Genomic DNA, 13,950 nt, shown 5'->3' with positions numbered 1-13,950 from the left:
TATCCAGATGGCTTCTTTTATGTGTCTCCTCTTCCTGTTCTGTTCTCTGTCTTTGATTTGGGATTCCTCCCAACCGATTACATGGTTTTGCTCAGCCACGTGATCTGTGATAGCAGATTTATTCTCCTCCCCCGTAACGGAGGCCTGTCTTTGCGCTCTGGTGTAAGCTTTCTTGGAAGCTTTGTCTGCTTCTGTTTTGTGTTCTTTGAGCCGTGTACCAAAAAGGCTCGATGTTTCACCAATATATGATTTATCACAGTTGAGGCAGGGAATTTCGTAGTCAGATGTTTGCAGTATATTACGAAGAGTCTGGTGTGGCTTAAAGGCGGTATTGATGCCGTGTTTCTTAAAGGTCCGTAACCCGATCGACAGCATCATCCCCCGATTTTTTTCATTGTTGATGAGGTTTTGGTATCACATAATAGATACTATTTTTCTCATTACTATCCTGAAATTTGACGCTCCAAGTCGATGTATTTCCGGAGAAATCATGAAACGGCGGTTTTACAGGCTACCAGTTGTTCGCATTTTACACGACACGGGAGTTTTGGGTAGTCATAGAATGAAATCGGAATAGATTCGGAAGACTTCACCCCAGTACCAATTCGTCCGCAAAAATACATCAAATAGGCACACTAATGTCAAACTATAGATGGCGCTATAATGATATAAAACAAAAAACAAAAATAAAGAAATACATAAGAGGCGATATAAATAAGGAAACATGACCTATAGTGTCAAGCATGATACGAGGAATATGAAAAAAATTATGAGAGCACCTCCCCCCCATTAAAAAATTAGTTAAAAAATAAAACAAAGAAAAATCATAAATATGTGAAAATGTGCATCATATAGCTAAAAATAAAAGAAATAATTAAGCGAAGTAAATACAGCATGGGCTATCTTGTCAAGAATGATAATGAGCGCAGTGATATGTAATTTTTTTTAAGATTAATCAGTATGAATAGAGGGTATAAAAGTGTACAGGGGCAAGCCGGTTTTCAGTGCCAAGGCGAACACTTCCTGTTTCCACCGGGACATGCGCTCGGCCGTTGTTTCGGGATGCCTGACCAGAATGCAATTCACGCGTACAGTGTATTGGCTTGCTAATTATGCTAATTATTCACATTTATGCTGAAATTGTTCCCGTTTTCTCACATAGATGGATAAAGGGGACAATATTTGACATTGTATGTAAGTTTGAAGAGAATCCATATCCTAAACCGATAGGGTTACCCCCCTTTAAAGACTCGCCTAACCCGTTGCGAGAGGCCTTCTTTGTATGGCAAGACTACCATTCTCCCCTGGATTTAGTTTCCGATTGTTCTTTGTGTTGCGACTTGTTTTTGCTTTCCGTTTGTTTAAACGCCCATTCAGGGTAGCCACATAATTTTAGGGCCTCTTTGATTTTGATTTCTTCCTGAATTTTGTCTTCGTCTTCTGTGATAACTTTATCTTTCCGGTCCATTAATGTTCTTATGACACTGAGCTTGTGCTGCAATGGGTGATGGTAGTTAAAATGTAAATACTGATCAGTATGGGTCTTTTTGCGATATACCAAAAGCTTGATCGAACCATCTTGCTTTTTGACGATTAATGTATCAAGGAACAGAATTTGATGGTTATCCCCCGTTTCAAATGTGAATTTGATATTGTCCGTCTTATCAATTTGATTGATATGAGTGGTTAGTTGTTCTGCTGTATCTTTTTTCACAATCTCGAGCACATCGTCCACATATCTCTTCAATAAACGTGGCTTGATATCTAAAGGGGCTGATGCTATTGCTTCTTATTCCAGCCATTCCATATACAGGTTGGCTACGATGGGACTGGCGGGGGAACCCATCGCAGTACCGAACTTTTGTTGATAGATTTGACCGCGGAAGGAAAAATAGGTCATAAGGGCAAATTCTAACACTTCCATAATGTCATCAACTGTTAATTTGGTTCGCTCACTCAATGTTTTGTCCTCAATCAACCGTTGTCTTATGATTTCAAGAGACTTATCAATTGGCGTATTCGTGAACAATGACACGACGTCAACTACTTTCTTCCGCATATTTACGACCAAGTCCTAACAGCGCCATCTACGCCAGCTCCATCCGGAAGCAGCCGACGATGTGCAGGAATTGGTCAGTCAATTTGAGAAAGTGCTAAGTCTTAGCACGAAACTGTCATTGAGGTACGTAACATACCGACAATCCTGATGAACTTATTTGCGGATGTACATGTAGATAATATATAATAATGATTTGGCTAAACGCCTAACGTGTTAAAAAGGCGTTACAGCGGGGGATTTATATATACAGCGTGTGTATTATAATATTGTTTTTTGAACATTTTAGTGTTTAAAGTTAAGCACTGTATAGACGTTTAGTTCATAAACAGTCTGTTTAATTATCTTTTGTAATGAAATTTGTATGCAACTTTGCCGAAATTTATACAATTTGCCGACAACTTAAGTTGAAAATCATGAAAATTAAAAACGCATACAAACGCATATCAAGCATCACTTAAGTTGCGGAACTTACAGAAATCGTATATATCACATTTTGACAATTTTACGCTACTGTGTGACATTTTAAGAGATTGTTGGGACATGTGCGCATTTTATGCAATATTTGATATAGAGTTTGTATGCGTTTTTCATTTTCATGATTAACATTTTTTTAACATAAAACCGTTTGTCATGTTTAACTTTATATCATTAAACCTGTTGTGTACTTTTGTCGAGTTGTAAAAAACGATAATTCAATTAAATTGATTGTCTACGCAGAGATTTACAGAGATTGCAATTTTATTAAATTGTAGGCAGCTGTGTGCATTTTATGCAATGTTGCAGAGTTTGTATTCGTTTTTGCATTATGATAAACTTAATGACATTCAAGAACCTAGTGTGTACTTTCATCGAGCTGTAGGTAATTAATAATAATGACATGTCAATTAAATTAAATGAGTTTACATTTACCCTTCTAAATACTAGTAACTCAAACCAATTTATTTTCCGATTAAAATTTGAAGAGCTTTGTTGCAAAAGGCCTTACACACCGGCGTAGCTGCCGGGGGGGCAGGGCGGCTATCGCCCCCTGGCAAAAGTTGCCTATTTGGGCTCCCGCGCCCCCTAGTGCAAGGAAAAAAAGAGGGAAAAGGAGGGAGAGAGAGGAAAAAAGAGAGAAGAGAGAGGGAGAGGAGGGAAAGAGAGATATTGGAATCCATACGATATGCAATAACATAAGATTATTATCAATAAGCCTGGCAAAATTAGACCCTCCCTCGGGTCCATGGAGAACGACTGGTAATGTAGATTACATAGCATTAAAATCGGCGTGGGGAGCGGTCACTGAATTTTAGCGTTCAATATAGGAGGTGTGATCAGTGTAGTGGCATCAATTTGAGCTAATTTGTGTAGAGAGAGGAATTGGTTTTGGGCTGTGTATTTAGAATCGGGGGGGTGAAGGACTATGGCATATTTTATTATGTACACAGAAAACATAATGTCGTAAGTTCTACTAAGTAAAAGTTAGTAAAAACGATGTCTCGTTCTACTAATCAATGATTTGTACGGCATGACAAGCGATGCTATATATTGGTTAGGCATGCTTAACTAACGTGCCTTACCAACGAAATGATTAGTACGGCATGGGTTTTACGAATTTCAAACCTGCCGTACTAACCTATAGGATCGTAAAAACGATGTCTCATCCTACTAATATTGGTTAGTTGGACAGGCTCAACTAACTAATATTGGTTAGTTGGACAGGCTCAACAAAGATTAGAACTCGTTTGACTGGCGGAACGAATCAGTTGTACAAATGTGATGTACGATGGTTGTGGAGGTGGAAAAGTATGCATACAGGTAATATTTCAAGTTATTTCTCTCAAAATGAGCACTAGATATTGTATTGATGGTGTAAGCTTCTTTTCTGTATGATCAGAAATGCTGTGCACATGTACATTGTGGTCGTAGAGACTAAAGTCATAACTGCGTCACATCGCATGTAAGCTTATACATGTAGCTTTAAGCTTACATGCGATGTGACACAGCATCGTGACTTTTAGTCTTTACGACCACAATGTACATGTGGCACAGCATTTCTGATCATACAGAAAAGAAGCTTACACCATCAATACAATATCTAGTGCTCATTTTGAAAGAAATACCTTGAAATATTACCTGTTAGCATAGTTTTTCACCTTCAAGTTTGTCGCTGCACAACCGCTACTCGGTCAGTCGTCTGCAAGCGTGGTCGAGTGCAGAACACATGATCGAAACAGCGGGAATGTTTAAAACATCGTAAAACCACCAGAGCTTTGTAAAACCAAATGGTACAACGAGTTCGTAAATGCTGCGATGACAGGGTTTACGAATTATCGATGCTGTACTAAATGTTGCATTGTCGTAGAACTTCCAAATCCAATTGGTAGGACCCACTCAACAACTATTATTCCTTCATTTACGAGTCTTGCATACGTCCGCTTAGTTACATATATCGTAAGACATCGTAAAAATTGGTAGAATGCGCTCAAGCAGTTTATTTTACTAATTTAAATTAGTAGAACACAACGAAAAACAAGCTTTTGTTTTCAGTGTAATTATGTATCGTTCCATTATCCAGGCCGGACCGAGACTGTGGGACAGTCTAGGCAAAATTGTCTATTTGCCCCCCCCCCCTAGTTTGGGCCCCGTCCCATACAGGCTTGCCCCCCCTCCCCCCTGGAAAAAAAATCCCAGCTACGCCGCTGGCCTTACATCCACTTTTTGACTTTTTGAGAAAAACAGCTTTTGTAAATTATGCAATTATTACATGTTCGATATGAATCATTTTTGTTTTGGATATCTAAAATAAAAAAAGACGGGTCACGGAGCTAGTTTTTGAGAAATAACCATTTTAAAAGGCTGTTTTGGGGGGAAATTTGTACAGGACATTTTTTCCGTCGCCTTATGGCCTTAATTCCCGTCTTATGTTTACCATTTTTAACGTGCTGAAATGTCATTTTCTTTGGTAACCCGTCTTTCATGTCTGCCATTGTGCTATTCCAGAAAATAGTCGCACACCCCCTAGAGGAGTTCGAACAATACGAAAAAAATCCAGCAAAAAATAGAAAATCCTAACTTTAAGGGGCTGATTTTGAACAATTCCTTAATTTTTATACATTTTATTGCATTTCCAAGTAACACTGGCAACTGGAATTCCAGTCGTTTTCAGAAAGCAAACCTGGAAATCCAGACATTTCTTTTATTGAAAATGTTCTCCTCTCTAGTGTGTGCACCTATTTTCTGGAATAGCCCATTTGCACTGCACATTAATATAGTCAACTCATGTGTAACGGATATCGCGTGTATATTTGGGCTATTCCAGTTAAAATCATTCACCCCTATGGAAGATGTGTATGGATTTCAACTGGAATAGCCCATTGTGAGTCATTATTTGAATCCGAGCATGAAAATGTATAAAAGCAGCGCATCGCACCAGCAACTTGTTAGTTCTCTGCACTGGTAACCTGCACATATAAACTTTAACTGCGGAAAACACATCACTATTCCTTTGCGACGTGTAACACGCAGGTCTATTCAGGTAAGTGCCATTGCATCTTTAATATGTTCACCCCTGTATATCCAAAACAAAGACGAATATGTCAAAAAATGAAATTGAGGGCCGTTCCTAGGGATTTTGCCGCCTGCCGCCCCACCAAAGCATACCAAAAAAGTGGGGTTACCTCCTTGAATACTCATCAGTTTTGGCCTATTTTTATGCTGCCCACGAACGATTCCGCAGTGGCGTAGATTTCTTTTTGATATTGGAGTGATGGGGTTGGAATTCTTGAAGTATAGTGAGCAGCACCTTTTGGCGACATAATAAGTTCGTGGTACAAATGCGCGCGAGAAATTTTGCGATTTTGAAGCTAAATTGTTGAAATGTGGTGCAAAAATGGAATATATTCGCGCGAAGCGCGAAAAAATGCATTTGGGGCTTAAGTGGCCAAATATAAGATTAATTCGGCAGAAACCCACTTACAGGTGTCAACATTGAGGGGAGGGGGATGGTTGTATGCATGGACCATCCCCACTGGCAAATTATTGGGAAATTTATCCCACCCATCCCCCCTGTTTCTCTTTTCGCCCCTTTTTATTTCTCCTTTTATCAGCCATCATTTTTTCTCCCCTTTTCTTTCTCCATTCACGTTTTTTCTTTCTTTTTTGCGCCCCTCTGCGTTTGCTGCCCTAGGCGAGCGCCTTACCTGGCCTAATGGTCGGAACGGCCCTGATTGTTTGTTGAAATCAGTTAAGAATTAAAGAAACGGTCATCGAAAACCCAAGGAAGGAACGAAATCGAAAGTCAATGGAAAGCGACTAGAATGCACGGCGTTACAGTGGCGTAGCGTTATAGGAGCACGGGGGGCATGCACAATTTAGAAAATCCCATAGGAAAATTGTTAAAACACGGCTTGTGCCCCCCCCCCCCCATCATGGTCGGTGCCCCAAACCCCCCCCCTCCCTCCCCAATCGGATGACCCACGCTACGCCACTGGTTATAGTTCTCTTGCAAATCAAAGTCATGGTGCATGCAGCAATCTGCAAATATTAAATTTGCATCTTCTAGGATTTTGGATCAACGTGTCTTTATTTTAGACCGATTTTAACGAATCTACAGCCTCACAGCGATATTTCCCTACCCAAAAAATAGCGCCATCTCTTGATATATGGATATGTTTGACGGCGATATTTTGAGGCGTTTCCGAAACATCCCCAGTAACTGAACTATGCAAAACTATCCGTACAACCACTTTCAAAACAAAACGATTCATGTAGAAGATCATTTTACAACTCTCACATTCCCAAGAATACACACAGTATTGTAGAAAATAAATGGGTTGATATTTGAATAGATTCAAGCAATTCCCGAAGCCTATTTTGATAAAATTTTCATCAAAGGCCAATATGATGATGACATTTTTTAATCCAATTTTACAATATTTTTCGAGTTTTGTTGAGAATTTTGGAAGTTTTCTAGGGTGTATGCAAGTACAATGCATACATACATGTATATGGCATCTTCCGCCTTTTAGCGGATTTTTCCGCCTTCAACCATCAATTTGGTCATATCTTCGCATTTTATCGGACCTGCCTTTTACTACATATTCCACGCCTCGGCATGCGTTCGGATGTATTACAGTACACAGACATACTTGAACAAGTAGAGGTTAATAGAAGCGAGTTTCAGTTTGCCGTTATTAAGTACCAAATAATAGCATGGAATGTAAATATACCTCATGGTATCAGTTAAACTCTAAAGTTCCTGGAGCGATTTTTTCAAACTCATCACAAGAATACTCTGTTAGCAATATGAACAAAAGAGTAAATCCGAGTATTCATGAAACCAGCATGGTAGCCCTCATGATAAATGCCTGGTATTGTCTCTTGAACATGCTCTGGCCGTGCTTGGTACAACCTTGAAATAAAGTAGGCTACAATACAGTCTTGGGTTCGAGTCCAGTAGAGAAATAATAATTTGGTACGTGGTCAATAGATGAAATATCGCTGTGAGCCTCTCTATCTTTTAGGATATAGGGGACCTACAGGGGCAAAAAAATAATATATTAATTCTTTTGCTATCTGTATAGGCTGTTAAATAAATTACTCAACATTTATAAATACTATGACCCTTTATTTTCTGTTGTTTCAGAATAATATCTTGTTACAACTTCAAGAAAATTAACATGGACAATAAAACAATGGTAAGAATAAAACCAAGAGATATGTCTACAGCCACTTACTTATTTATTGTTGTTGTTGTCCCACTTTGTGTGCTCCCTCCGAAATTAAATCTAAAATAGGTATATCGTGTGACCCACTGAATGGGCAATGGATTTTGAGTACATTTAAGGGATCTAGAATGAGCGTTTATGGCGTTTCGACAGTATTTTTGTGGGACATGAGAGCACCTCAGACGTATCGAATTGCATTCTGAATACGAAGCATGTCTTTCTGATATCAAATAATTTTCATTTTTTAAATTCACGATATAATACAAATTTTATGACAAATTATTAAAATTTGATATTTTTCAAATTTTTGATATACAGTCCTCGAAATAAATTTTATAAATCTAATGATATATTCTTAAAGTGTATGTAGCTGGGAGAAAAAGCCGACGATCAATTGAAAATTTTGACCTTTTATATTGAAGATATGGATTTTTTTCCCAAAAAGACCTATTTTTTTTTTTTTTTTTTTGAGAAAAAAATCCATATCTTTAATACGAAAGGTCAAAATTTTCAATTGATCGTCGGCTTTTCATCCCACCTACATACACTTTAAGTATAAATCATCAGATTTATAAAGTTTACTTCAAGTACTGTTAAATATCAAAAATATCAATTTTTAATGATTTGCCATAAAATGTATTACATTGCGAATTTCAAAAGTCAAAATTATTTGATATCAGAAGGACATTCTTCGTATTCAGAATGCAATTCGATATGTCTGATGTGCTATAATGTCCCACAATAAATACTGTCCAAACGTTCATACCCCTTCCCTTAAGACTTGAAGTCACTTTTCATTGCATAAAATAAACTTTTCTCATAAGCTACTAGCTTATGATTATTTAAAAATTTAGCAATTTTAATACTGAATTAAAAAATACCAATAAATTTCCACAATATGATTAAAATATTTGTGATACAACCTGTACAAAACAATAATTGCAAAGTAAATTCATGCAATGAATATAATATGCATGGTTTATGGCATTTTTGGTGAAAAGCAGAAATTATATAAAATGGGTTATCAGTGGACCAATTATACGGAAACATCACGTGACTGAATGGGGAATGTGTGGAATTATTATGTGAGGGGCTCTGCAATAATTGTCTGTCCCCCTGCATGGAGAAATATAATATTTCAAAAATACTTACCCCTCCGTCTTTTCGGTCTGCCAAAATTCTCTTCCCCCTTTACACATACCAACGTTTGGGAACCCAATATTTGCGAACCTAGTGGCAATCGTTGAACACGGCAGAGTGCCGAATACGCAAAAGTGCTGTTCCGAGTATAAAACGGCGTTTGAAAATCTTGGGAAAATCTTGGGAACATTCGTGAGCACTCATTTAAAATGTATAATATAGAAAAGAATGTGCATCAATTATTTGCAATACTTGCATGGTTTGAAACAATCGATATATCCCAGGTATTAGGCTTTATGCTAAATCCAATAAATACCAACCGCTGCATGCGCAAAGAGTTACATATCGTGGCGTGGACGAATCTGCATTCAACTACCTGTAAAGTATAGTCTTTGATTTGCGACTAAGTCCAAGTCAAGTCCGAATCCAGCAGAGTCCGAGTCCGTCCGAGTCCAACAGACTTCGAATGTAGTCAAGTCCATCGAAGGCAGTCAAGTCCAAGCCCACTCAATGGTCTTGCCAATATCAAAACGATAGTTTTAGGTGTGTTCCCCGAGAAAAATCATGCACATGGGGCGGAAATTACACTCACTATATTGCAACCCTGTTTATTTGTCTCAATATCTGAGTACAAACACCGCTAGGTCATGCTCCCCTCCAGATCATAATTTTTTTTTTTTATATAGACCAACAACGTTCGCGATTGTATAAAATATAACTTTGTATTTATTTTACTCACGACTCGTGTCTTTTAAAATCAGTTTTTGTTCATTTCAATGGATTTTTTGTCCCTATTGTTATGAATGGAAAGTTCTACTCATAGTTGGTCCAAGTGTACTTTTCCTTTGCTCACGATTCCTGTCTGTTTCAATATCATAGGTTTTGTGTTCGACAACACTGGTTGTGTGTTTGCTCGTTAATCTGGGACATACTGGAGTCACTAATCTTGTATTTGCTGAATTATTTGAACCACTGCCATCATGCTACACCCCCAACTACACGTAAGTTTAAGACTTCGACTCATAATCGCGGGGTAGCTCAAGACGTGGGTTCGAGTCCCTGCACCACCAACGTGTTGTGCACTAATTGGGTAAGGCGCTTTACCTCACTTGCATCATTCCACCCAGGTGCAATGGGAAGCTGTCAGGGGATAATTGCAATCTGAATGCTGAGAGGAGGAATTAAGCGAAATGTGGTGCTTTTCAGTAACAGGGGAATAAATTGTTGTTAGTGTGTTGATACCCGACTGTGATGAAGTCCGGGACAAAGGGGGGGGGGGGGCACGACCCCCACTTTTGTTGGTCATTCGGGGAAATCAGTCATTTCCCCCCAAATGACTAATTTCGCCCGCACCTTACACTCCCAATCAGACTATATTCGGGGGAACCGAACAACCTGCCCCCCTCCCCCCTTTCAATGTGCTGCGCACGCCACTGTCCGGGGCCGGGGCACTCCCACTTTGGAGGTATGTAGGACCGTTAAGACCCCTTTTTAGCATCACTGTCACCCAAAGACCCCATATTTTATTATGAGCACATGGTCTGTCACCCAAAGACCCCTTATTTTTCCTTTCGATATCTGTCACCAAAGACCCTTATATTTACATTTGAACAGCAACGAGTCATCTATCACTGATTTTGTTACTTCTTTTGAAATAACAAAACATTTGAAGCCATTTAGAACTAGAAATTCTTACTCAAAGACCCCATTTTAAAAGAGGTCATATTCTCACCCAATGCCCTCCCCCCCCCCCCCAATTTAGATCCAAACAGTGATTCCATAATGTTGTACATTTTGCTCTCACCGAATGCCAAAAATCATGCTCTTACCCAATGACCCCATATTTTTATACTTTGCTCTCACCGAATGCCGCTACTTTAAAAGTGCCAGCCCTACACCTATATCCATTTCGTATTGAAGTGTCCCCCCCCCCGGGTGAAGTGCACGTTAAAACATTCATTTTATTTTATTAGATACGTTCTGTTTTCTTACTTGCAGTGACGATCATGTCAGAGAATTGGGAAGAATGGAAGGAATTGATTTCAAGACAATTTCAGACATGGATGATCTGTTACTTAAATATGCAAGAGGCCCACATGAAGTAGAATCCGGATGTGAGAAAACATGCAGATTCGTCCCAGTCAACAATATCTATAAGCCTAATGCTGGCGTTATAAATATGGCCGCTATGTATGGCCTGGAACAAGAGTGTGATGACTGGGTGCCAGTTAATGGAGAAAGTACCTATCAATATGTCTACGCTTGCAAGTGCAGGTATGTATGCCGAAGAATGACGAATATTATTTTGCACGCGTTTCTTTCTCATAGTGACCGTACACCACGAATGAGCCGTAAAATGTCCTAAATTGTATTCTGAGATACAGTGTAAAATGTGCATGAAGGTCGTATTCATAGGTACCTCAAGTTGGTGCTACTTGTATCTCATTTTGATAGCGCTAGTCAAACACCTTTTAAACCAATCAATAATCCTATTGTTGAAGAGGATAATAAGCTTCTACCTATGTCTATAGAATTCTTAAATAGCTCTAGTCTTTGTTTGCTTTGGTTAAATCTTGTTCAAGTAGTGGGTTACAAAGCATTTGGTCTAGGTATGTATAACCAACAATTAACAAGGACATTCCTGAACCTCGTTGACTTGGGGATGATTTGAAATGACCGCTATGATTGTTTGATATTTATTACCAGCAATGTGGGAAAAGAGACACATGTAGAACCGAAAAAGGTACCATTTTGTTGAAAGAGCAAAGTTCAACAAACCATAACCCCGCTTCTGGAAATCGTTTGAAGTCATATACTATTTTAAAGCTTATATTCTAAACACGAAATAAAACAAAATTAACCGGGGCCGACTTTACGGCTCATTCGATTTAAAATTTGCCGAAAAATGACTTGTGTCCCTCCATCAGGGCCGGTGGCCCCCATCATGGTCGGCCCCCTCCCATAGGATGACCGTTGTTAATGCCTATAGGCCTATATATATACTTGACATAAAAAAAACACTTGAAAATTTTTTAAGCTTATATAAAAAGAACAATTATCTGTGAAGTAAGTGGTTTCTTCATTTCATTTTGTTCCCTGCAGCAACCCAGGAAGCAGCTGTGTGAACTGTGATAACAGCTATCACTGTCAACAGGAATATAGCTGGCATAGAGTCATGTTCAGATCATGTCATTCGTGTTCGAATGATATTGTAAAAACTACTCAGCTACCGACTGCGTGCTCCTGTAAGAAACCCGGACGTATGATCACAGACATAACATGGGCAAACAGTGGCATCAACGACCTAGTTCTGCAACCACAACGGGTAGATACCCATACACTACCCTGAATGCAGCACTTCATGTAGCGGTTACAGGTCGATAGACCGAAGGGTCATCAGTCCGAAAACCCAATGAAATATTATAGCCTACCCTAACCCTTGTGCTGGTTTTTAATACTTTTTGCCGCTTGCCGCTAAGCGGCGTGACGCTTCATCATGCCGCTTGCACTTGTCTGCAAGCGGAGCGGCACACCGCTCAGCGGCAGCGGCATGACTCTGAAAGCCACTCTTGCCGCTCAGCACCGCTCCAAAATCGTATTTTGTTCTCATACGTCAGAGCGGCACCGCTCAGAGTTGATTTGAATTCAACTCCCAGCGGTGCTGCCGCCGCGGCAAAGCGGTGGAGTGATCGATATATCGGCTTGCCGCTGGTCACCGCTAGCGTTACTGGTGCGACTGCGCAGTGAAGTAAAAATCATCTTCAGAGCGGCAAAGCGGCAAGCGGTAGAAAAGTATGAAACCAGCATAAACTTCACCCTAACCCTACATAACCTAAACCCTATTCCTAACCCTAAACCTAACTCTAACCTAATCCTAACCACACACTGCAAGAACAGTGTTTAGAAATTGGGGACAGATTGGTGTTTAGAAAGTTAAATGTTTAGCATTTTAATGTTAAGATATTAAACACATTTCATATGATTTTGTGTTTAGATGTTTAGGATCTGAACATTAAAGTGCTTGCTAAACATTTCACTTTCTATAAACACTCATTTGTCCCCGATTTCTAAATACTAGCTGTTTTACAGTGTAAACCTACCTAACTCGAATCATAACCCTGACCCTAACTATATCTAACCTTATATTACACTAACCCTAACCCTAATGTTAACCCCAACCCCACTCCTACTCGGGAACGGATTAAAAACTCAACCGGCGGTCGAGATTTGACGAACTTCAACCATTATTGGACTAAAGGGCTGTTCCCAGTGTATGCTACTGATTAGGAGACATATATAACTGTCTTGTTTATAACGTAAACAATGGGCTATTCCAGTTGAAATCCGCACTACCCCTGTGGAAGATTTTGGAAATACCTTCCACAGGAGGAGTAAGTTTTTTGGTCAGGGTTAATCATTTTGAAACAAATATTCCCTCTCACATTATGACTTCACCTATATCTTCCACAATTGGAGTGAGTATTACAAATGAAAGTTACCCAATTTGCCTATTCTAATCAAAACTCATACTCCCTCTGTGGAAGACTTTAAGCTAAATCTTCCACAGGGGTAGTGTGGATTTTAAATGGAAATGCCCAATTGAGATGTGTAGGGCATCTTAGTGAAATAAAGATTTATATATACATTCTGTGTGACGATGTTCGTTTTTTGTATTTGACCAAACTTACGATTATTTACAACTTTACCGAATTAAATGCTGAAAGGTTTGGAGAAAAATAAGTCAAGCATAATGTTATGTCTTCTACTGAACATAAAACTTCAAAGAACATGAAAATTATATATCTGTTTATTCTGTTTATTCATCTTTATTGGCTGTGATTTTATTTTAATAAAATAAAATGAAATGAAAATCCATGTGCAGAAGGTTTTACAGAAGCAATGGAGTTTATAACTTAAAAACCGTCCGCAACTTGTACCACAGTACTTACTTACTTTACTTTTGTCCTCCGCTTGTTCCTCTCAGAGTCGCGGGAAATGATGGGACGTCTGTCTTGGGCTGCATGGGTAGCATCTGTCAGGTTG

The 13,950-nt window shown here is 39.1% G+C and overlaps 1 protein-coding gene across 2 annotated transcripts; it reads left to right on the top strand.

Moving 5' to 3' along the window:
* Nucleotides 1–13,552, top strand: LOC140168074 (uncharacterized). Of its 2 annotated transcripts, XM_072191377.1 has the most exons (7): nt 1–352; nt 1,249–1,359; nt 1,872–2,182; nt 7,686–7,737; nt 9,787–9,908; nt 10,906–11,181; nt 12,010–13,552. In XM_072191377.1, the coding sequence occupies exons 4-7, from the start codon at nt 7,720–7,722 to the stop codon at nt 12,254–12,256; spliced, it is 663 nt and encodes a 220-aa protein (XP_072047478.1). In that variant the 5' UTR covers nt 1–352; nt 1,249–1,359; nt 1,872–2,182; nt 7,686–7,719; the 3' UTR covers nt 12,257–13,552. The 2 variants fall into 2 exon arrangements, with proteins under 2 accessions (XP_072047478.1, XP_072047476.1); XM_072191375.1 differs by lacking the exons at nt 1–352; nt 1,249–1,359; nt 1,872–2,182 and adding an exon at nt 5,490–5,576.
* Nucleotides 13,553–13,950: the final 398 nt, after the last annotated feature.

This window comes from Amphiura filiformis, chromosome 13 (genome assembly GCF_039555335.1).
Source record: "Amphiura filiformis chromosome 13, Afil_fr2py, whole genome shotgun sequence".
NCBI lineage: Eukaryota > Metazoa > Echinodermata > Ophiuroidea > Amphilepidida > Amphiuridae > Amphiura > Amphiura filiformis.
The sequence above is the reverse complement of the archived record's forward strand: the minus strand, read 5'-3'. Positions and strand labels throughout refer to the sequence as shown.